Source organism: Loxodonta africana, chromosome 13, assembly GCF_030014295.1.
Source record: "Loxodonta africana isolate mLoxAfr1 chromosome 13, mLoxAfr1.hap2, whole genome shotgun sequence".
In the NCBI taxonomy this organism is placed as follows: domain Eukaryota; kingdom Metazoa; phylum Chordata; class Mammalia; order Proboscidea; family Elephantidae; genus Loxodonta; species Loxodonta africana.
In genome coordinates, this window is record NC_087354.1 from 26,119,401 (window position 1) to 26,143,734 (window position 24,334).

Below are 24,334 nucleotides of genomic sequence, written 5' to 3' on the forward strand. Positions count from 1 at the left end.
CGAGAGCTATGTAGTGAGTAGCCTTTGGCCCAAGGTTTGAATTCAGGTAGTTTGACTACAGGACCTGAGCTGTTTACCATTACTCTGTTTGGTAAACAGCTCCATGACATTGCCTAGGTATCATGGAATTAAGGTATTTATTATTCCCATTTTAATGCAAAAGTGTGAACTGTGGCAAAGCATTTAAAAAAAAATGTTTTAAGCACCCCCATATTTCATCATCCCTTTCAAGTTGTTTTTTCCAAGTTGTAGGCGTATTATTGGGTCTAGTGGGAAAAGTCAGTCTAAAAATCTCACCTTTGTCCCACATTCTGAGACATTTGTCCAGAGGGGCTCTAGCCCTTCTAGTTTTGTCATCTTAGGATACACAAGTGCCAACCCTGCAGTTGCAGGAGTCTGACAGGGAGCACCTCCTTAAATTTTGTACCGTGGCACCCCCTTTGCCTCCGTCTAGACCTGGCCCTGGTCTGTTTCTCCCAAGGTGGAAGCTCAGAACGTCATCTCTGATCATCTCCTTTACACTCAGCTGTCCCTTCTTCCAATGCTAACTAACACTTTTGATGAAGCACTTGAGGCCCTTTGACCAGGGCCAGGGATGAAGCAGCCTCAACTAATTCATTTCCACTGAGAGTGTTTCCTGCTTGGCTCTGGGACTGTTGAGTCAGGTTCCCTGATTGGTACCATTTGATTGCACTGCAAGGGAGATAGCTGTTTTGATTGGATTAAGATGTATCTCTTTTGAAATTTGGCTTACTTTTTTCTTTTCACTATTATTTTTTAATTTTTCCTCCTTTACATATTTTTAATAGACATTATTTTTTAGGGAAGTTTTAGGTTCACAGAAAAATTGCACATCAAATATAGAAAGTTTCTATACAACCCCTCTCCCCCTATTACACAATTTTTCCTGTTACTAACATTTTGCATTTGTGTGGTTCATTTGTTACGTTTGATGAACCAATCAACAAAACCCATAGTGATATATTATTATTAACTGAAGTACATAGTTGACATTAGGGCTCACGTTTGTGTTGTACAACTCTATGGCTTTTGAAAGATACACTGTGTCATGTGTCCATCTGTCTTAGTCATCTAGTGAGGCTATAACAGAAAGAATACAAGTGGATAGCTTTAACAAACAGAAATTTATTTCTTCACAGTAAAATAGGCTAAAAGTTCAGAATCAGGGTGTCAGCTCCAGGGGAAGACTTTCTCTCTCTGCCGGCCTTCTCATCAATCTTCCCCTGGACTAGGAGCTTCTCCATGCAGTGACCCTGGGTCCAAAGGACCTGCTCTGCTCCCAGCACTGCTTCCTTCATGGTATGAGGTCCCTCTGTCTCTCTGCTCATGTCTCTCTTATATCTCAAGAAATTGCCTTAAACACAATCCAATCTTGTAGATTAAGTCCTGCCTCACTAACAAAATTACTGCCCATCCTCCCTCATTAACATCATAGAGGTAGGATTTACAACATATAGGAAAATCACACAATACCAGCAATCATGGCTCGGGCAAACTGATGCACACATTTATTAGGGGACATAATTCAATCCATGACACCATCATAACAGTATCATAAAGAATAGTTTCACTACTTGAAAAATGTGCTCCATGAAAGTTGGCTTACTTTTATTATACTTTGGAGACATTTTGAGGAACCTGAATTCATGGCTAAAAATTTCTTCAAAATTAATTTTTTTCTCCTTGTTCTTTTACGTGGAGGTACCTGTAATGTGTGCGGGGAGATACCCACAGCATAGCCTCATTGCAGACATTCACACTGCCCTGGGGTGGGTACCCAGTGTCTACCATATCTGCTGCTTTGAGTCCTTGGCTTCAGAGTTGGCTGGAAACCCTTTAAGGATATCAACTTGGAGGTCCACACCAGTCAACTTTCTGCATCAAGCCAGCAGGCAAAACATTTCCTAAGACACTAAAGAAAATGGCCATGTTTTGCTGAAGAGATACCAAATTACTCCCAACTTTTTCTCTCTCTCTGTTCTATAAACTTGTTTTTACATTTTTCACAGTGTCTAAAAAGAAGGGTCTTGTCCTAGTCCATTAATATCAAAATGTTACATTGGCAAACCCAATTTTCCTTTGTTTTGGACAGAGACCAAGAGGGATCAACACTATAGCCTTTGAGAAGAGGCGTATTATTTAATTTCGGCTCTTGGGAGTCACTTAGCCTTTTTTTTTTTTTTTCCCTGATTTCATGTTTTGTCTTTCTTATCTTTTTCCTTTATATTTGCTCTTCAGATTGCAGCTGAGAGAGAAAAGCAAGACTGCCATCAATTCAGCCACTTACTCCCTAACAGACAATAATTAACAATGACACATGGTTGCTCACCTCCTCTTCCCCCAGCTGTCCTGGACAATGCCTTCCTTTAGGTGCAGCATCTCTCAAAAGACCAAAAGGCTATTTTGAGACTAAGTTCATTCTAATATAATGTAAATTGTGAAAGAGAAACAAAAATTCTGATTCTAGATTAGACCAAAGCAGTCTTCATTAAGGATCTTGACCGTCCGCTTTGTCTATATGTAATTCATTACCTGAAATACTGTTACAGCATAAGAGCTCAGTGTCTGATCTTCCCTTTGCTCAGAACCACTTGGATGACAAAATTATGGAGCCCCTCATCTCCGTGGTGCTTCAGATCCTGAGGCAGTGCTACCCTAAGAGCCTCCTTCCCTTGCCCACAGCCAGCAGTGCTTATGCCTTCCCCATCCCTGGGAGCATCACCTCTGAGCCTCCACGTGTTCTAACTGAAGGTAAAGTAAGGGGATAACCATAGCTTTAGTGTGAGTGTTTGCATTTGGCAATATTTCAGGGAAATGGGGATGAAAGTAGAATTAGTTGTTTTATAGGCCAGTCACAATTGTCCAATAAACTAATTAAAGATATGTGTAAGAAAGTACTTTTGTTTTCTGTTTTTCATATACAGAGCAAAAAAACATCAAGCTCACTTACTTTGTCCTTAATTACTGATTGTTGCCACTTTGCCTGGTAGCTATTGAATCCCTGCACAATTCTTCTCAGCTAATTTAAAAATCTATTCACAGCCCCATGATCTGGCCTGTCCACTGTCCTGACTGGTTTGGAAATTGATTTACCCTAAGGATGAAACTGAAATACAACTCCTGCTATTTACAACCCTGCGATGGTTATATTGGAATCCTTGAAAGCATGTGAATTCAGTCTCCAAGAAGAGCTTGCTGTCAAAAGTTCCAGTGCTTTCTGACCCCATCCTCCTTTCCATGGGGCAGGTTTTCCATAAAGCACCACTTTGCCACAGTGGACTTTTGTTTTAAATAAGTTCCTTCATCTTAGGAGAGCTGGCAATACTCAAGATTGTCTTCTGCTATCTTGGTCATTCTGATCAGGCATAGGACTTTGGAAACTCTGCCTTGTGGTTATTGGTGTTGAATGCTTTTTAATGGTTCTCCTGTAATAGGAAAAAATCAAGCCATTTGTGTGTTAGATGCAACAATGGCCTTTTTCATCTTAACATTAGAGAATTAATCAAGGTGATATCTAGGTTTCAACAAATTTTGTATGTATGTGATCTCAAAATGTTGACAAAGTTAGTTGCATAAACACTTATAAAATGGTTGTGCACATCCTAAAAATGGGGTTAGTCCCAGACTTCACAGAATGGTATTCAGATATGCCATTTTATTCTGCACTCATTTTGCATTCAATGTGGAACAACAGTTTAGATGTCATGTAGTAGTGCTCTCTCGTATGTGTATGCGAATCATTTACATTTACCAATAAGCTTTAAAGTCCACTGGGATATTGTGCATGTAATAATGGACTGTTTATTTGGGAGAGGAAGAAGTAATGATCATTGTGTACTGAGACTCCAAATCCAAAGCAAACGCAATGCCTCTTTTTCACCTCTTTTTCCCCATCCAGAGGATTTTGAAGATGATGGTGACGAAGAGGTGGACAAAGACTCGGATTCTGAAGATGTGAAAGAGGAAGTAGGTACACCAGCCCTTGCTTGTAATGATCTCCATTTGCGCATCTTGCAGAGAAAACTATCACTTCCTATGTTTATCTAAGCCCAGTGCATGAGAGATAAGAGATGCCTAATAAATAACAGCTACGGTTGTGGGTTTCCAAGGTATCATCTTCATCTCATTAGGTCTAATACAATGTCTCCTTGTAAAGTCTGAGACCATCCATTCTGAAGACATGAATACTCCATCTGGACGAGCCTTAGGTAGATGCTTGATGCTTAGGATTAGCACGTTTAATAAATGTGTATGACATTCAGTCAAAAAGACATGAAAAAAATTGCCAGAAACTTTTTTTCTGGTAGATCTCACCTAACTTTGTAAGTCACTCTTCTTATCTACTCATTCTTCCCAGGGTTGCTGCACTGTGCTGTTTCACTCACTGAAGAGTCTATGTGAATTGTGCTCTCTTGGGTTGTTGGTTGAAGAAACCCTGGTGGCATAGTGGCTGAGCACTAAGGCTGCTGGCAAAAAGGTCGGCAGTTTGAATCCACCAGGCGCTCCTTAGAAACTCTATGGGGCGGTTCCACTCTGTCTTATAGGGTCACTATGAGTTGGAATCGACTCAATGGCAGCGAGTTTGGTTTTTTTTTTTTTGGTTTGGGGTTGGATGAACAACCTGTCCAATAGGGAAGTGGTGTCCCTCGGTCCTTATCTTATAATGCCTATGCTATAGAAGAGGGATTGAAAAACTTTTCCTGTAAAAGGCTGGATAGTAATTATTTTAGGCTTTATGGGCCATACAGTCTTTGTTGCAACTACTCAGCTTGCTGTTGTTGTGGGAAATGGGTGCGGCTGTATTCCAATCAAAATTTATTTGCAAAAATAGGCAGTGAGTCATAGTTGCTGACCCCTGCTTTAGAACAGGGTTTCACTATTGGCATTTTGGACAGGATACTTCTTTGTTGCGGGGTCTTGTCCTGTGCACTGTAGGATGTTTAGCAGCATCTCTGGCCTCTGCCCACTAGATGCCAATAGCACTCACCTCCACCCAGTGATGAAACCAAAATGTCTCCAGGCATTGTCAAATGTCTCTGGGAAGCAAAATTGCCCCTAGTTCAGAACCGCTAATTTATAATGGTCATTTGACTGTGTGTTAAAATTCTGTCTCCATTTCTGTTGGTGAACATGGACTTGGACAAGTTTCCTCAAGTTACAGTTTAGTTTTGTCATCTGCAAAATAAGTAAGAGAAGTACATGCTACCTTGTATGACATTCCTGGGAATGAAACTTGAATTAAAAAAAAAAAAATCTATCTATTTAATCATCTATCTGGAGTCCCTGGGTGGTGCAGTTAATGAGCTCAGCTGCTAACCAGAGGTTTAGAGGTTTGAGTTTACCTAGAGGTGCCTCAGAAGAAAGCCCTAGTGATCTGCTTCAAAAAATCAGCCAATGAAAGTTCTACTCTGACACGCCTGGGGTCACCATGAATCCGGGTCAATGTGATAAAAACTGGTTATTTTTATTATTATCTATCAAGAAGCCTTGGTGGCAAAGTGGTTAAGCACTCGGCTTCTAACTGGAAGGTCAACAGTTCAAACCCACCAGACGTTCTGTGGGGGAGAAAGATGTGGCAGTCTGCTTCTGTAAAGATTACAACCTTGGAAACCTACAGGGCAGTTCTACTTTGTCCTGTTGGGTCATTATGAGTTGGAATTGACTTGATGACAGTGGTTTTGGTTTTGGGGTCTACCTCCCCTCCCTCTCTCCATCTGTCTCTCTCTCTCTCTGCCTGCCTAACTACCTGCCTACCTATCTATCTAGAGAGAAAGACACTTTTCGATTTTGCTATCATTATAATCACTCATCTTTCCAATGGTAGTAGCAGACATACAGGGACTATATCTTGGCCACATCTCTAAGTTTAGATTTTTATTGACACTCTGGTGTTTCCAGGGTTTTTTGATAAATAGAATAATTTCTGAAATCGTCAGTAGCAAATTTGCTCTTTGCCATGGCGTGGCGGTGCAAGCCTATAGATTCCATGCTGAATTATTTGAATAAAACTGTGCTGCTGTAGTCATTCATCAATGCCACTTTCCCTTCCTCTCTTGCTTGCTTTTTGATAACTGAATGTCTGATGCACAGTGTCAGTCACCTCTTGTATCTGATGTGGAGGGACAGGGCCATGGCAGTGCCTGACTTCACACAGCATCGAGGGAAGGAGTTTCAGCTACAATCTTTAGTCCCCACTCTGCAAATGATGGTGGGGTGGGGTGGAGTGGACCCTAAACAAACAAACAAACCCTGCTGGGAAAGAAGCACATATAGATTGCTGGGGCCCTGGAAACCACTCATCAAAAGCCTCCAAGCCAAGGAAAAGATGAGAAGTGAGTTTGTGATCATGAGTTGTAGAGGAACAGAGGAACATTGGAATCAGGGTTTGATTCTGGAGTACAGCAAGAGCAAGGAAACTGGGGTTCCAGGAAGCTTGTTTTTCCTCTGTGAACCCACTAGTGTTTACTGCAAGAAATGTGGATGAGGATCCAGGCGTGTTTTATTTCTGGTCATAGAATTGACCCAGGACTTTAGCCTTGATCTTCTCATTTGAAAATCTTAGCTAACTATTGGAACCAGCCTTTCAGGAGGCATGATTAGGAAGAGTTTTATCTGTCAAGGACTTTGTAAATGGAGAGCTAAATTTTGTGCTTTGACTGAAAACTGCCAAGGTCAACGTAAGAAAAGAGACTTTCAATGAATACAGACTAAATGCTAACCATCTATATTTTTTTCTTCATAAATACAAACATTAGAATTGGAGAAACTTTCAAAGAGGGGGGATAAACAGAGTAAATTTAAATTCATCCTTCCTTTCCTTCTTTTTTAAATTTTTATTTTTTTCAGATACTTTCTTGGGTATAATCTATGTACGAGATAGCATCCTAACTTCTTGGGGTTGGTAATACAATACAAATACAAGTAAGACACAGTGTTTATTTTCAGAGTTCACAGACTAGTGATCTTGGGGATTGTCCCTACCAGAGTCCAAATCACCACCTTCAAAGGGCTGGTGAACTCAAGTCTGTGGCAGGGAAAAATCAATATTCAAGGGGTACAACCTAAGGAACAAGGACATAAAGCATCTGTATTTGATGGATGCCAGGATTCTAGGTGGTAAAGGATTGTCTGGGTGGCTGTGAGGATCTAGAAGCAAATCCCTAGAGAATGGTACTTCTAAGCAATACAGAAGGTGGTGAGAACCTAGCTGAGGGCCTAGAGACTCAGGTTCCAAGTTTCAGACCTTTGAGGAGCCTGAGATGGAAACTAGAGATGGTCTCTGTAAACTTTGCTATTGTACCTTGAAAGCAGCCACAGATCATATGTAAATGAGTGAGGTTGTTCCAATAAAACTTCATTTACCAAATCATGCAGTGGGCCTTAGTTTAAGGGCCCTTACTGTAAGGCTAAGTAGGAGACCTAGCCACCTGTGGAATGAGTTAGGCTGCATCTTATGGGTTAACCCTCATGGTTGATTTCTGGTATCCTTTCTCTGTAAGAGTCTATAACCCTTGGAAAACCCAGAAGTATTGGGACGAGAGTCACCGTCCTCACTAAGCTATTATGAAGTTACTAACTAGAAGAAAAAAAAAGGTCTAGGATTATTCAGCCCAATGGAGAAAAGATAGGTGGTAACTTGGTAGACTTTTACATTTATAAAGGGATAAAGGTATAACAGGAGGTTACAAACTCCTCTCCAGGGCCTGTAAGAATCAATATAATGCTTCCCCTACCTACTTCTCAAACATCATCTCCTACAGTCTTCCTTTTATACTCTATGCTTCAGTTGCCTTCTTCCTGTAGCCACATTTAAGCTGTTCCTTCTGCTAGTAATTACTTTCTTCCGGATCATTGCTCTTCTTCTCATTTAGGTCTCAGTTAAATTCTACCTTTTGAGCAAGATCTTTTCGGGTCACCCAATCTAAAGAGCTTCCCATACCCCAGTCTCAGTCATAATCATATCACCATCTTTCAATATTTCCATGGCATTTATCACTTTTGGAAATTACCTTATTTATTTTTTTATTCATTTATTTTGTCAGTCTTCTGTCACTGGAAGGCAAATCCATGGGAGCGTGGACCTTGTTTGTTCTGTTGCCAGTATGTAGAAAAGTATCTGTTTCTATAAATCAACCAGTCAGTTGCCACTGAGTTGATTTTGACTCATGGTGTCCCCATGGGTGTCAGAGTAGAACTGTGCTCCATAGGGTTTCCAGTGGTTGATTTTTCAGAAGTAAAAAGTAGTCATCAGAACTTTCTTCCAAGGCACTTCTGGGTGGACTCAAACCTCCAACCTTTTGGGTAGTAGCTGAGTGCATTAATCATTTGCACCCCCAGGGAATCCTTCTCATATTGTTGTTGTTGGGTGCTGTCGACTTCACTTTTGACTCATAGTGACACCACATGACAGAGTTGAACTGTCCCGTAGGTTTTTCGCGGCTGTAATCTTTATGGGAGCAGATCACTAGGTCTTACCCACAGAGCTGCTAGGAGGGTGCGAACTGCCAGTCTTTCCGTTAGCAGCTGAGTGCTTAACCATTGTACCACCAGGGCTCCTTTCTTTCTCATATTAGACACTCATTAAGAGTTTGTGGAATAAGGAAAGGACCTAAAGGGCAACAGTAGATAGATGAATAAGTATGACAGCTATGATGATGTTGATGGTAGAGACAATGAGATAAAAATTTCCCTTTATGCCATGCTTTATTGTTTATATGGTTCAATTGATTTTATATAAACTTATTTATTTATAATGAAGGCTGATAAATACTGACATACATGCTGAGGAAAGTTGTGTATTTTTTTTCTTTTTATTTTAAAAATAAAATGGAACATATTAAATTCTCCTCTGGATAGGCTAGCACTATAGTTTGAAGGCAAGGAAACCATGTCCTAAGAATTTTTTAAATTTTTAAATAAAAAAAATCCTTATGAATATATATATAACAAAACATTTGCCATTTCAACACGCTTCACATGTATAATCATATCCTAAGATTCTGAAAAATCTCATATGTAGCTAGTCTCAATACTTCTCAGAGTACCTTTCTTGGTTGTAATATATTCTTTGAATATTCCATTGTAGGATGATGACTTGGAAACAGACGTGAACAAGCTGAGTTTCAAACCTGGCCTTGACCGAGCTGAAGAGGAGCTGGAGCAATATGAGGCCATGTGTCTTGAGCTCTCCTATAGCTTTGAGGTAGGACATATGCTGTGGTTATGCTCCTGGGTGATGCATGATGGGTACTTTGAAGAACCTGGGAGAGGTATCCAAATGGAAAACATTGCTCATCATTAGCAATCTGCTCCTGGGATCTTTTTGGGAGAAAAGCAGAAGGCTAAGCAAAAATGGAAAAAAAGTGGCCAAGCTAAGATGCATATCAGGGCCCTACAATGTGACATACTACACTTGAGATTAAAGTCTTTCACTACCTATTGGCTTGTGGGCAAGGTGTCCTGTCTTCATGCGTTGAGAAAGGAAGTGAAAATTCTTAATGATGTATTTGTTTTCTTGCCCATGTGGAAAAGTTGTGCTAGAAGGCTCTCTGAAGGTAGCCATCCTATTTCAGGCTCTCTTTGCTGGTAGAAACAAATTGGGAGCCTTAGAGCTGGTGATGCCATTTCAGTGGCCGTTTGCTGCTGCTGCTGTTGATGATAATGCTGACATCAAGATTTTAGATCTGCTTTTTGATCTCTATTATTTTCTTATTGCTCTTAAAGAAATCATGAGTTTGGCCACAGATAAGGGTACTAGCTAAATCACGTGTAGAAGGGAGTTAATATATTCTATTTTACTCCAGAAAGCAGATGGGTATCAATGGGTAAAAGCTTCAGGGAAGAAAATTTCATTTCGGCATTTAGAATGATCACAGTGATCCTCAAATGAAAGGCACTACCTCAGGGTGCAGCAAAAAGTACCATCTTAGTTGCAGTGAAAAAAGAAAAAACAAAAGCAAACCCATTGCTGTGGAGTCAATTCTGACTCGTAGTGACCTTATAGGACAGAGTAGAACTGCCCCATAGGATTTCCAAGCAGAGCCTGGTGGATTCAAACTGCTGACCTTTTGGTTAGCAGCCATAGCTCTTAACCACTAGTGAGGCCCCACAGATAAGGTTGGTCACCCAGACTATGACCTCATGGAGTTTATACAGGGCATGGGCATTCATACACTATATTGAATCGTACTAGATGGCCTACCAAAACCTCTTCCAAACATGAGTTTCTATGATTCTGCCATTTATTTGACTCTTGAAGGTTAGTTTTTCTTTGGCTGACCTTGGAAAAACTTTCTCCATGCACAGGATTTTTGCTTAGCTCTGTGCCCAGGGAATGAGAACAGGGATCAAATTGTATTATCTACCGAGAAGGAAACACTGACATATTCTTTTTCACTTTAAACCTGAAGGAATTGGAGCCCAGACTTGAAGGTGATTTGAACTTTGAAGAGCCTCAGTGTGCCAATCACCACCACATTCCGGCTGCTGCCTCCCCAAAGCAGCATGGCTTGAATAAGGACCAGAGCCACTGGGGGCTTGAAAGAGAAGACACAGTCCAGGCTTCCCTCCTGAGCATGGTGAAGATGGGGAGGTCCAATGTGCATCTTGCCTCCAAAAGAAAACCAGCAATGAAAACTTACCAAAATGTACCATCCAATGGTCTTGGGATAGATTCTTCTGGAAATGAAATCCCTGATATTCAGGCTTCCCTCAAAGAGGATGCTTGGGACATAGATGCAATTTCCTGCCCAAGGATGAGTGCCTCCCTTGCCAATTCCACTATGCCTAGAGAAAGTGTTGAAGTAATAGATAAGCTTCTGCAGACACATCCCATTGATATTCCCTTCCATGAGCCCCATCTTTATATGGCCAAAGCCAGAAGAACAAGTTCTGTGGCAGACTTTAAGATGATGGCATTTCCTGATCTCTGGGGGCACCACCTACCTACCTCAGCCCAGTCCATGTTGGAACGCAAATGTGGAGTCCAAAGGTGATGGTGTTACCAATTTGAGATCTATATTTTTTTCTCTTCTTTAATATTTTATAGGTGCAATGGTTTGTACAGGATGCTCTGCTATCTGTAGGAAAGTGAGCATCATCCAGGAACGTGTTAAAGCCCCTTGGAAAGCTTTCGCTGAACATACACATTTGCCTCCTTACCAGGACATTTCAGAATCAAGTGTGGGATAGTGGGAGGCATGTGTTCCTGAAAAAAGAATTCCTTGGACGATTTTAATACAACCCCTTAGCTCATATCCATTGCAAACCACAGCTACAGAAAAAAATAATCCAGTTTCTCCAAATATTGGAGTCACTCCTCAAAGGAAGGTTCTCAGTAAAATCAAGTATTCATTTTCTGGGATCTCTTTCCTTTTTCACTGTAAACGGATATCTGGTCTCTTCCTAATAGGGAGGAGGGTAGTGTACCTTCATCCTACAATTCCAACCTTATAGATAGTGACTTGGCTTGAAGAATAGCTTTTCTGCATCACTGCAGAGGAGAAGGAAAAGACATATTCTCCAGGGCAGAAACTCTGGGTGATGGATTATTCCCAAAACATAGGAAGAGAAACTTTGCCTTTGGCTCAGTATGGGAAAATTAAAATAAAAACTGAGAAAGCCAAGGAAAAAATAATTATGTATATACTAAGCCAGTGGAGCGAAGTGTGCAGACCAGAAAATTTCATTAACGTATTTTTCTGTTTCCTCAACATATTGTTCTCTCAATCGTGTATCCTAAAATCTTCTCCCACTTGGGTTTCTGGCCTCCATCTCTGACTTACCCTCTGACCCCATCTATGAACAGGGTTGGAAATTCAGGGAGGAAGTCTGAAAGTCCCCGTGACTTCCTTCCTCCTTCTTACTTAAATCTCCTGGATACTGGTGTTTCTCAAACAGAAGATTCACTTCAGCTTTCTGGAGCAGACAGAACCCAAGGAATATAAGTAGTACAAGAGCTCAAAGCCTTTATAGGAACGTCCCAAACCCTGAGGGAGCTAACTGTCTTCAGTCCCAAGGTCTTCCTCAAGACTGTCTCAATACAAAGGACTGTATTATTCATACAACCAGAAAACTTCCAAAGTCCCCTAGTCCAAATGCTCTTGACAAAGGTCTTCACCAAGCCAAGGATACCCTGACTAAAATCTAATATCACTGCTTTCAACATTTCTACTGCCCAGTGTAGTTTTATTACTTGACAGAGAAGAGAAGGTTTCAGCTCAAGTTTGGGCATTGTTAAACTTTCTTCTTTGTTTCTTATCTCTCTGATGACTCCCAAGGCTCTCTCCAGGTGATCCCTAGGATGAGGAGGTACGGAGTAAGGGCCAACTCTTAAAAATATTTCCTATTTCCTTTTTCAGGATCAAGATATTTGAGGATATCCGGAGACTCATCCAGCCAAGGGATGTCATCAATAAAGTCGTCTTCAGTTTAGATGAGCCTGGGTAGGTGGCCTTGTGCTTCAGCTGAATGGAGAATACTGTTAAAGGCCCCAAAGTAGAAGTTTTTCATGTTGGTAACCCATTCCTAGTCCTCAGAATGGTATGTTGAAATTATGATTAAAGATCTATGAGGGAAAATTTATCAAGAAGGAATGTCAAACTGTAACTAAGAACAACAGTAATGCACAATTTGACGTGTTTCCTATTTCGTTACAGGCCTTTGCAAGACTTTAGTGCTTCTCATTGCCTAAGGTTCTTCTCCAAGTTTGAGTCAGGAAATCTTCGCAAAGCCATCCAAGTGCGTGAGTAAGTAAAGAAAGTTCTCAGGGGGCAGCTCCTGCCCGCTAGAGAATACAGGTTTGTGAGCATCTCTTCTCACTTCCGGTTCAATAACCCCACAAAGGTAGCTTGAAATTGGCCGTGGTGGGAGTATTTGCACTGCAAAAACCAACAAAGGCAACAAATCAAGGCTGCTCTCCCCGGAGAGCCAATTGCTAAGCATTCACCAGCACACCACTCGGGGACTCACTATAGCTGATGTCATAGCAAGAAGGAGAGTGAGCAGAGGTGAACTGTTAGGAAAGCCTTATGTCCCTTGCCTGATTCTGCTGCCAGAGCTCAGGAAAGAGGTTCCCTCTGGAGACCAAGTAACTGGGAGGGGACACAGGAGAGCCTTGTGGGTTGTTGGAAATATTCTGTATCTTGATTTTGGTGGTGGTTACACAGGCGTATCCCTATATAAACAAATTCACTGAGCTATACACCTAAGATTTGTGCACTGTACTGAATGTAAGTTATATCTCAATTGAACGGTGAAAAAACAAACAACCCTTGCATTACCAGCTTAATTCATGTTTGTTGTTCTGCTGGGGGATTTATATACACTATACAGTACATGTATTTTGTATATATATACATATATACACATATATAAACCAAACTCTTTGCAGTCGAGTCGATTCCAACTCCTAGGGACCCTATAGGACAGAGTAGAACTGCCCGATAGGATTTCCAAGGAGCAGCTTGTAGATTTCAATTGTTGACCTTTTGATTAGCAGCCATAGCTCCTAACCACTGTGCAACCAGGTCGCTATAAGTTGGAATCAACTTGACAGCAACAGTTTTGATTTTATATATATATATATATATATATAAACTGTACAGTAAATAAAGAGCCCTAGTTAATAAGGAGCACTGGGTGGCACAGTGGTTAAAATGTTCAGCTGTTAACTGAAAGTTCGGTGGTTCTAACCTACTAGCCATTCTGCAAGAGAAAGATAGGGCAGTATGCTTCCATAAAGATTTACAGCCTTGGAAACCCTTTGGGCAAGTTTACTCTGTCCTACAGGGTCTCTATGAGTTGGAATTGGCTTGGCAGCAATGGGTTTGGTTTGAGTTTTTTGGTTTTTATAGAGTTAATCTTTTATAAATAGCACTGCAAGTTTAGACATCATTTCTACTTTCCCTTTGAAGAGACTGAGACTCGAAAGTAATGTCTAGCATCAAGTAGCTAGTAATAGCATATCCAGGCCAGATGTGACCAAATTTTCTCTGGGATATAGCACACATGCATTTTTCTAGCTGGATAGATGGTTCGTTACGTGTAACAAAAAAGAGTGCTATGGTTGTGTAACTGGCTCTGCTAGTACAAAGAAAAAAAGAAAAAACCTGATTTTCCAAAGCTTGTGTTCAACAAATTACCACAAATCTAGTGGCTTAAAATAAGGTAAACTTATTCTGTTACAGTTATGGAGTTCAGATCCAAAATCAGAGGAGAATATCTGACATATGAGATAAGGATGGTAACCATGATTTCCTGGCCAACTGAGATGCTGGGTCTTAGATCTGTAATCTAGAACCTGAGACTTGTCGATTCTCAATGTTGGAAGCTACCTTCAAGGTCTTCTACTTAACTCTCTAATCTTGTATATGATTTGCAGGTTTGAGTATGACTTGTTGCTTAATGCTGATGTGAACACCACCCAGCACCAGCAATGGTTCTACTTCAAGGTGAGCGGTATGAGAGCTGCTGTCCCTTATCGTTTCAACATCATCAACTGTGAGAAGCCCAACAGCCAGTTTAACTACGGTACGAGCTTTTAGGGGATAGGGCTTTTCTAGATATCACCAGGAACAATGTCTCTTAAGTGTTTGGATTTTTACTAGATCCCTACTTGGGTTCTCGGAGGGTTTGAAGGCTGGACTACCCATTTTGCTTGCCAGGTGTGACAAGCCAGTGGCTACTATGGAGGGAGAAGCTGGACAGCCTCACTCCACAACACTAAGTCAGTACCACACATAACATTGCACTGCTTTCTGACTCCCACAGCCCATCTTGAGCTTTTGGAGGTAGGTGGTCCCACTCATTTATTCCCTCTCTCCATCTGCTCACCCCAACGTAGTGAATGTATTGTCCTACTTGTAACAAGATAGAGATGAGTTTTGTATCAGAAAGCTCTAGAGAAAGTTTAAATTCTCCAGAATATCTGTGGACATTTTGGAAGAGACATTCAACAGACAAAGACTGACCAGTAGTCCGTATTTATTTTGAATGATTCTTGGAAATTCTGGGTGCTATTGCTGGCTCATACAATAATTTATTGCATGGCCTTGAATAAGAAATAAGTATTTCCAAGTCTTTATATCCAAGCACAGGATATTGCCTCTATTTTGTTCTGGTTAAGTAGACTCTTGCTGGTGTAGAAAGAAAAAATATGGTGTTTGACTCTTATTTTAGGTTCCCGTGGTTGTTGTAACAAATTACCTCAAACCTGGTGACTTAAAACAAGACAAATTTATTCTCTTACAGTTCTGGAGTCCAGACGTCCAAAGTCAGTTTCACTGGGCCAAAGTCAAGGTGTTGGCAGGGCCATGCTCCCTCTGCAGGCTCTAGGGGAGAACCTGTCTCCTAGCCTTTTATAGTTTCTCCATTCCTTGGCTCATGACCCTTTCTTCCATCTTCAAAGTCAGCAGAACAGCATCTTCTCATCTTGCTCTGCTTATGTCACATTACCTTCTCCTCTGTAGTCAAATCCCCCTCTGCCGCCCCCTTACGGGAATACTTGTGATTGCTTTTAGGGCCCACCAGGACAATTCAGATTGATCTCCCAGTCTCGGAATCATTAACTTAATCACACATGCAGTCTTTTTTACATGTGAGGTAATACTCACAGGTTCCAGTGATTAGGACCCGGATATCCTTGGGGACCATTATTCAGTTTATCACAACTCTCTCTACTCTTTCAGTCATGGATTAAGTGCTCCCTTAATTTTATGTAGGGATGCAGCCAACCATGTATTCAGTGAAGGAGGCTCTTCTTGGCAGACCCACCTGGGTACGGACGGGCTCTGAAATCTGTTATTACAGGTAAGTGAGGATGTTGTTAGCTTCCTTCTCTCTACCCTTTCACTCTCTCTCAATCTCCTGCATTTCCATACTGATCTTATAAACCTCAACAATCTGTTTGTCTGGTCCACTTGTTATCACTTTCTCCCAATGGCAAATGTCCTGCCCTTCAAAGGGATAAACATGTATTTCAAATGGCATCCATAGTGGACCTCAAGAAATATCTTTTGATTGGCTAAAGGGTGGTCTGTCTTCATTTAAGCACATTAAGACCTTTAGAACTTGTTGTTGGATGTTGTACCAGCTCAATGTGTGCCTAAGTCTTAACTCTTTACCTGTTCCCACTGGTCCCAGTGAACAAAAAGTCTGAGATGTTCTGGTTTGTTTTTAACCATCCTGTGCTTCAGTTTCCAAAGTATAGGAAGGTGAATATGTGGCAAATACTCTTAAGTAACTGTTCCTCCACAGTAAGATGAAAAATTTTGACAAGGGAGGGTTTTCAAAATTCATCTTCATTCCTTGATCAGTAGCTGGTTTCGTCAATTTATTCTGTAAAGTTATAATGAAATTTAAATTATCCATATATTTTGATGAAAGAATAGATTCCAGACCCAGGATTTGCTATGTGTGCATTTCCTTTTGAGGGAAAATAAAATTCATGTTCATAAGAAAGAAAGGAAGGGAATTATTAGAACAGGTAGGGTATATTAATTAATTATTAGCTCAGTGCTAGTTTCTTATAAAAACTGATATAGGCTAGTACTTATTTTCTTGGATAAAGTAAAGCTTATATCTTTCTGAGAATACAGGAAGCTGCTAAAAGAACTATTATCAGACGTTCTAGAGTTTAGGATTGTCATCAATAGCAAAAAGAAAGAAAATATATATCCTTAAGTCTTTTGGCTTTTAAGATGGTGAGGCCAGACCATTGATAGATAGGAAGGTCAAGGATCTTGTTGCCCCATCAGATACAAAGACAAAAATCATCATAGAGATAATGACAGTATCAAACCACAGAGCTGGGCTGACTGACAGTCTGTAATAAAAGAGCTGGCATTCTTCAGTCCTTGATGTATTAGGATATAGACCTGGGTAGTATTCTCATTTTATCTTTTAAAAGAATAGCAAAAGCTTACAACTGCATTGGTTTTCTATCCATCTCAGTGATAATTACCCTCTGGCCCACCTATCTTGAGACTCTCAGGACCCTTTTATGGTCCAAAGAGGCTTAGACTAAAAATCACTTCAAGAGGAGAATATACTGAGAGAGGCTACGATTGCAGGAAAAAAATATAAAATTCTAAATTTAGACCTTGGTGTTTCAAGAATAACTTTTATATATCCAAAGTTGCCAATATATAGAGATCAAATGTATAAAAAAAAAAAAAAGAGACCAACATTTATTAGCGATTACCAGGGGTGAGAGGGAAGGGAATCATTGTTTAGAAAGCATTGAGTTTCTGTTTATAGTGATGTAAAATTTGGCAACAGATACTGGTGATGATTGTACAATGTGATTAATGTAATTTGTGTCACTAAATTGTAATGTGAAAAACTTCAAATTGGCAAATTTTGTTATATATTCTACTCTGTCCTATAGGGTCGCTATGAGTCGGAATCGACTCGACAGCAGTGGGTTTGGTTTGGGTGGATTCTTACAACAACCATGCTGGACTATATGAAGAATAATGCAGCATTGGGATTGGAGGGAGACTCATTAACAACCTGCAATATGCAGATTACACAACCCCGCTTACTGAAAGCAAAGAGGACTTGAAGCATTTACTGATGAAGATCAAAGACTATAACCTTCAATGTGAATTACACCTCAACATAAAAGAAAAATCCTTGCATCTACATCAGTAAGCAACTTCACGATAAATGGAGAAAAGATTGAATTGTCAAGGATTTCATTTTACTTGGATTCACAATCAACACCCATGGAAGTAGTAGTCAGGAAATCAAACAATGCATTGCATTGAGCAAATCTGCTAAAAAAAAGTCCTCTTTAAGGTGTTAAAAAAGCAAAGATGTCACTTTAAGGACTTAAGTGTGCCTGACCCAAGCCATGGTGTTTTCAACAGCCTCATACGTATGTGACAGCTAGACAATGAGTAAGGAAGACTGAAGAAGACTTGATGCATTTGAATTATGGTGCTGGAGAAGAATATTGACTATATCATGAATTGCCAGAAGAATGAATAAATCTATCTTGGAAGGAGTACAGCGAAAATGCTTCTTAGAAATGAGAATGGCAAGACTTTGTCTTATGCACTTTGGACATGTTATCAGAAGGGACCAGTCCCTGGAGAAGGACATCATACTTGGTAAAGTAGAAGGTTAGTGAAAAGGAGGAAGACTCTCAACAAGATGGATTGACACAGTGGCTGCAACAATGGGTCAATGGTGCAGGATGGGGCAGTGTTTAGTTCTGTTGTACATAGGGTCGCTATGAGTTGGAACTGATTCGATGTCACCTAACAGCAGCAACAACAACAAAAAAGACATTTAAAAAAAAAAAAAAAGATTAACTTTCAGATTCCTCTGAAAACAGTAATCTTCAATAAATGTGAAAGACCCAGCTTAGAGCAGGCCTTAGTCTGGTACTTAGTAAGTGATTGGACAAACAACATTTCCTATGGTCTCCCAACAGGATATAGCTTTCCCTGGAGGCTGCTCCTCTTTTAAGTGAGGAAGAAGGAGAGGGCTCCTGGGGATCAAGCATCTGCCAAAAGAGGAAGGAAGAAGCCACATATTCAAAAGCATAGACTTGGCCTAAAGAAAGCCAATGTTAATAGCTTTTAGGTTCATTAACAAGACAATTGTTATGTGATTAAAGAGCAATAGAGGGGTAGGATGAAAACCATGAATGTATAATGCAATTCATTTTTCATATTCCACCACGAATACAACAGAGATGAATGGATAAGATTGCTACATTGTAAAGTAGTTTGTTTTACAATTATTCACCACATTATGTTAACTTATTTCCAATAATGTGATCTAACAACAGGATAGATATGAGTATTGCTATTCATCCACAAATCGGAATACCTCTCCCTATTGTAAAATGGCTTTCTCTAATTAAACAGTATCTTTCTTCCTATTTACCCATCTCAATCTTTGAGTTGATCTGCTTTAGAAGATTTCTTTGTTTCTTCTGTGCCTTTATTCTCTCTGGTGTATTAATCCAGGAGAACTTTATATCCTTATTTCTTTGTCTCTAAGATGTCATCAGACACTCAGTAGTTCCATTTGTATTATGCTGTTAAATTCCCAGATTTAGTGCTCAGTTTTAAACGTGGTACCAGGGTGCTCATTGTGGGGAGAACCCTTTTGAGTCATGGTCCCGTGTGTGTGTGTGTGTGTGTGTGTGTGTGTGTAAGCAGAAAAAGGACACTCAGAAAGAATGGAATTTCTATTTCTTTTGGAATTTTACAGAAATGATAATCGATTAAGGAGGTGAAGTGACTACTTTTTAGGACCAGCTGCCATCAGTTAGAACAGTGGTCACCAAACTATTTTGATAGCTTACTATGAGCAGTAAAATACATTTTTGCATGTCTTTTTAACATAGATTGTTTATAAATTATTTTTAATGAATTACGCATGCATCGCTGTACTGGAGCCCTGGTGGCGCAGGGGTTAAGAGCTTGGTTGCTAACCAAGATGTTGGCAGTTTGAATCCAGCAGCTGCTCCTTGGAAACTCTATGGGGCAGTTATACTCTGTTCTGTAGGGTCGCTATGAGTCAGAATCGACTCGACAGCAATGGGTTTGGAATGGGTATTATACCATTATGAACATTTGCAAAATTTAAGACTTTTAAGTGATGAGAAAAAGGTGAAACAAATAATGTTTTTAAATGTCTACCTAATTGTTATAACATCATACTACCAATAGCTGATATTTCAAGGCACGCTATACTCTTAGGGTGGAGATGACCATTAAAAATATAATTGTAAGTAGTCTTTTAGGTAATTTTGAAACATTTTGGTTAACTTCTCAAACTTAATTTGATTGTTATTTTTGCACAAATGGAAATTCTTCAGAAGAGCTATAGTAAAGGTAGGCCATATCTGTTCTGCCATTTTCTTCTTGATCATTTGTGCTTGCAATTTAACAGTATTGTCAATCTATGGCTTCTAAGCAGGGGGCAGTGGTGGTTCAGTGGTAGACTTCTTGTCTTCCTTGGGGGAGACCCAGCTTTGAGTGGTAGACTTCTTGCCTTCCTTGGGGGAGACCCAGCTTTGAGTGGTAGACTTCTTGCCTTCCATGGGGGAGACCCAGTTTTGAGTGGTAGACTTCTTGCCTTCCATGGGGGAGACCCAGTTTTGAGTGGTAGACTTCTTGCCTTCTGTGGGGGAGACCCAGTTTTGGGTGGTAGACTTCTTGCCTTCTCTGGGAGAAACCCAGTTTTGGGTGGTAGACTTCTTGCCTTCCATGGGGGAGACCCAGTTTTGAGTGGTAGACTTCTTGCCTTCCATGGGGGAGACCCAGTTTTGAGTGGTAGACTTCTTGCCTTCCATGGGGGAGACCCAGTTTTGAGTGGTAGACTTCTTGCCTTCCGTGGGGGAGACCCACCAAATGTATCTCATGCTCAGCCACCACCTCTCTGTCAGTGGAGGCTTGTGTGCTGCTATGATGATGAACAGGTGGAGTTACCAGACTAAAATGGACTAGGGAGAGAGGCCTGGCAATGTACTTCCAGAAATCAGCCAATGAAAATCCTATGGATCACAATGGTCTGATCCGTAACTGATGGTGCAGGAATGGGCACCATTTTGTTCCATTGTGCATGGGGTTGCCAAGAATCCGGGGCCAACTCAAGGGCAGCTAACTGCAACAACATGGGTTCTAAGTAGAACTTTCTTAAAAATTAGTTGTCTGTATTGTGCGGTGTAATTTAGTTTAACCAAAAACCAAACCCAGTGCCGTCGAGTTGATTCCGACTCATAGCGACCCTGTAGGACAGAGTAGAACTGCCCTTTAGGGTTTCCAAGGAATGCCTGGCGGATTTGAACTGCCGACCCTTTGGTTAGCAGCTGTAGCACTTAACCACTACGCCACCAGGGTTTCCTTAATTTAATTTAGATAATATAATCTATAAATCCACTAAAGTAGGCATCTGCAAACAATTACCTTGCCAGAGCTACATCCAAAAGAAAGAAGGAGGGTGTTAGCTATTCCCACTCCTCCCTCAGGAAACCCTGTCTGCTGCAATTGATGCTTAACTATACCGTCGATGTAAAATATTATGTATTTTTCATATTCCAGCCTTGAGTAAAACAGAGATGAAAGGATGAGATTGTGCACTGTAATCTAATTTGTTGTATAATTATTCATCACATTAGGCTAACATGGGACCAACAATGTTTTGCTCTGGTGTACATGAAAGAGCTGGCTCAACAGCAACTAATGACAACACCAACGACAACGGGTTAACATGAACTGTATGAGGTCACCAGTGTCAAAAAAACTATTCACTAGTGTCAAGCCCATATTAAAGGTTAGACCACTTAATTTCTCCCTTATTACTCTATAACAATACATTTGAGGAGAGATTCTAGTATTTTCTCCCTGTGCTCAGCTCATCGTCTTGTCCCATCCCCATCCCAAAATACCTCCTACTCCTTCCTCTTCCCCATCCCTCCTCACCTCCCCCCACCTTGAGGACCACTAGGATAGAAAATAAAAAGTGATCCTCAAGAGGGCAGAACATAGATGGGCAGACACATTTTTCCATGGCTTTCCTAAAAAGAAGCAAGTAGAGTTTTGTTTTTGCTTTATTTACTTCCCTCTAGTCTGCTTCTCCCTCTATGTACACAGCCTCATACCTTTTTGAGTTCTCTCCTAGCTCTGGTCTAACGTAATTTGGTGCTGAAGAGCAGAGGGAGGGAGGCTGCACGCTTAGAGTGGGCATGTAATACACAACGGCTGATCTCTTCTGACATTTATCTCCGCTTGCGAGAGGAGACGGAACAGCTCACTCATGAAGATGAATGTCATACAAGAGCTCTGCCATCGTGCATGCTTCCACAGGATCTCTGGAGAGGGAATTGGTGTTATATAGAATATTAGGAACGCTGCAGACACGGGGAAGCCGGCAACGTGGCTGCTCTGCCTTATTAGACCCCGTTAAGTGAAATGATGAACTCTTGTTAAACAGAGCTATTGTCATTATAAGATTATCTAATTCACTCTCTAGCATGGTATTTGCTTATTTCATGCACACACTGAAAAAATGACTTCCCAGCATATTTTTAAGTACAAATGGAAATAGATTGAGTTTATAGCTATGCATCTGTGTGCTTTGCTCCTTGCTTCATTGAGGGCTTTATGATTATAAAAGTGTAGCTGCTTCCCAAGATAAATGATTCAGAGAATGGAAAAGCAACGAGGAGCCTTTTAACTGTGCAATTGCTGGATCGATCCAGCCCATGTCATCTTTGACCTGAGATGACTTTGCGTCAATTTGCACTCCCAGCAACCCTATATGACAGAGTAGAACTACCCCCATAAGGTTCCCAAGGCTATAATCTTTACCAAAGCAGACTGCCACATCTTTCTCCTGAGAATTGGCTGATGGGTTTGAACTGCTGACCTTTTGGTTAGCAGCAGAGTGCTAAGTGAGTACTAAGTAGGATCCAGCAAATCTGAGAGGATACCTGTAAAAGCAGATCGAGGGGGGAAAGGTCTTGGAATCAAATGTCTACCACTCACTAATCTTGGGCAAATTTTTCCAGCCTATCCGAACCTCCAATTCTTCATCTGTAAAATGAAGAAAATAATGGTATCAATGCCATAGAGCTTTTCTGAAGATTGAATGAAAGGAGATTAAACACACGGGAAATTTAGAACAATGTCTTGTCCACGGTAACATTTCAACTCAAGAAATGTTAGCAATTATTATTATTAATAACTAGTAGAAACATTCTTAGAATTATAGTGATATGGATCGTTTTCACTAGTTTATTAAAATCCTCACCTGAATTATTTTTTATTTCTTCTGTTACCTTAGACTTTAAGTTTTTAGGCAGTTGTGACTTACGAAGATCAAAACTTCAAATTCTTACTTGATTAATTGGGCCAAAAGGTCTTTTGTCTTTTTAACCATTCTTGACAGACAGGTGAGATAATGAAAAAAAATTATGGTTTTGGATCTTGGCCTGCATTTGAGTTTGAATCCTGCTTCCTATAGTTGCTGTTCTGCTGCTATTCATAAGGTTTTCACTGGCTAATGCTTTTCAAAAGTAGTCTGCCAGGCCCTTCTTCCTTGATTGAAGTTGTCAAGGATTTCGTTTTCCTTGGATCCACGATCAACAGCCATGGAAGCAGCAGTCAAGAAATCAAAAGACGCATTGCAGTGGGTAGATCTGCTGCAAAGGACCTCTTTAAAGTGCTGAAAAGCAAAAAAGTCACCCTGAAGACTAAGGTGTGCCTGACCCAAGCCATGGTATTTTCAACCGCATCATATGCATGTGAAAGCTGGACAGTGAATAAGGAAGACCGAAGAAGCGCTGACACCTTTGAATTGTGGTGTTGGTGAAGAATATTGAATATACCACGGACTGCCAAAAGAACAAACTAATCTGTCTTGAAAGAAGTACAACCAGAATGCTCCTTAGAAGCAAGGATGGCGAGACTGCGTCTTACATACTTTGGACATGTTGTCAGGAAGGATCAGTCCCTGGAGAAGGAGATCATGCTTGGCAGAGTACAGGGTCAGCGGAAAAGAGGAAGACCCTCAACGAGGTGGATTGACACAGTGGCTCCAACAATGAGCTCAAGCATAACGATTGTGAGGATGGCTCAGGACGGGGCAGTGTTCCGTTCTGTTGTGCATAGGGTCGCTATGAGTCAGAACTGACTCTACGGTACCTAACAACAACAACAACATAGTTGCTGTGGACTTGACCAAACTGCTTAATCCCTGTGAGTCTCAATTTTCTTTTCTGGAGAATGTATCTAATACTCCATTAACCCCATTGCTGTTGAGCCAGTTCTAACACATAGTGATCTTATAGGACAGAGAAGAACTGCCCCATAGGGTTTCCAAGGTTGTAATCTTCAGAGAAGACTGCCACATCTTTCTCCTGAAGAGCCGCTGGTGGGTTTGAATTGCCAACCTTTCAGTTAGCAGCCAAGTGCTTAACCACTGTGCCACCAGGGCTCGTATCTAATGCTACTTGCTTTGAAAGGATGTCATTAGGATTAGAGATAATATATATTCAGCATACTAATTATTACTCCTGGAGTCTTAGTTTTATTCATTTTTTTATTGAATGGCTGCTATGTCCAGGGACTGTGCCAAGCTTGAAGAAACACAAGTTTATAAGTATAATTCCTCCCATGAAGTATCTAGAGTGCAGTGAGATAAGAGCTATGAAAAAGGGGGATATCAGGTTAGGCTTCCTGAAAGAGGAAACACTTGAGTTGAGTCTTGAAACATTAAGAGGAGCTGGCTAAATGAGGAGGAGAAAGAGGGCTTCCCGTAAATGGGAAAGGAGCCCTGGTGGCACAATAGT

At 40.7% G+C, this 24,334-nt stretch overlaps 1 protein-coding gene across 2 annotated transcripts in view; it reads left to right on the plus strand.

Moving 5' to 3' along the window:
* The window catches only part of AGBL1 (AGBL carboxypeptidase 1), a 968,506-nt gene that overhangs the window by 111,748 nt on the left and 832,424 nt on the right, over nucleotides 1–24,334 (plus strand). For both annotated transcript variants that reach the window (XM_023552843.2, XM_064267104.1), the window contains exons 6-13: nucleotides 2,607–2,772; nucleotides 3,920–3,987; nucleotides 9,107–9,223; nucleotides 10,431–11,011; nucleotides 12,381–12,464; nucleotides 12,678–12,767; nucleotides 14,402–14,550; nucleotides 15,741–15,828. In XM_023552843.2, the coding sequence (XP_023408611.2) occupies nucleotides 2,607–2,772; nucleotides 3,920–3,987; nucleotides 9,107–9,223; nucleotides 10,431–11,011; nucleotides 12,381–12,464; nucleotides 12,678–12,767; nucleotides 14,402–14,550; nucleotides 15,741–15,828 (1,343 nt within the window). The remainder of the gene's footprint in view (nucleotides 1–2,606; nucleotides 2,773–3,919; nucleotides 3,988–9,106; nucleotides 9,224–10,430; nucleotides 11,012–12,380; nucleotides 12,465–12,677; nucleotides 12,768–14,401; nucleotides 14,551–15,740; nucleotides 15,829–24,334) is intronic.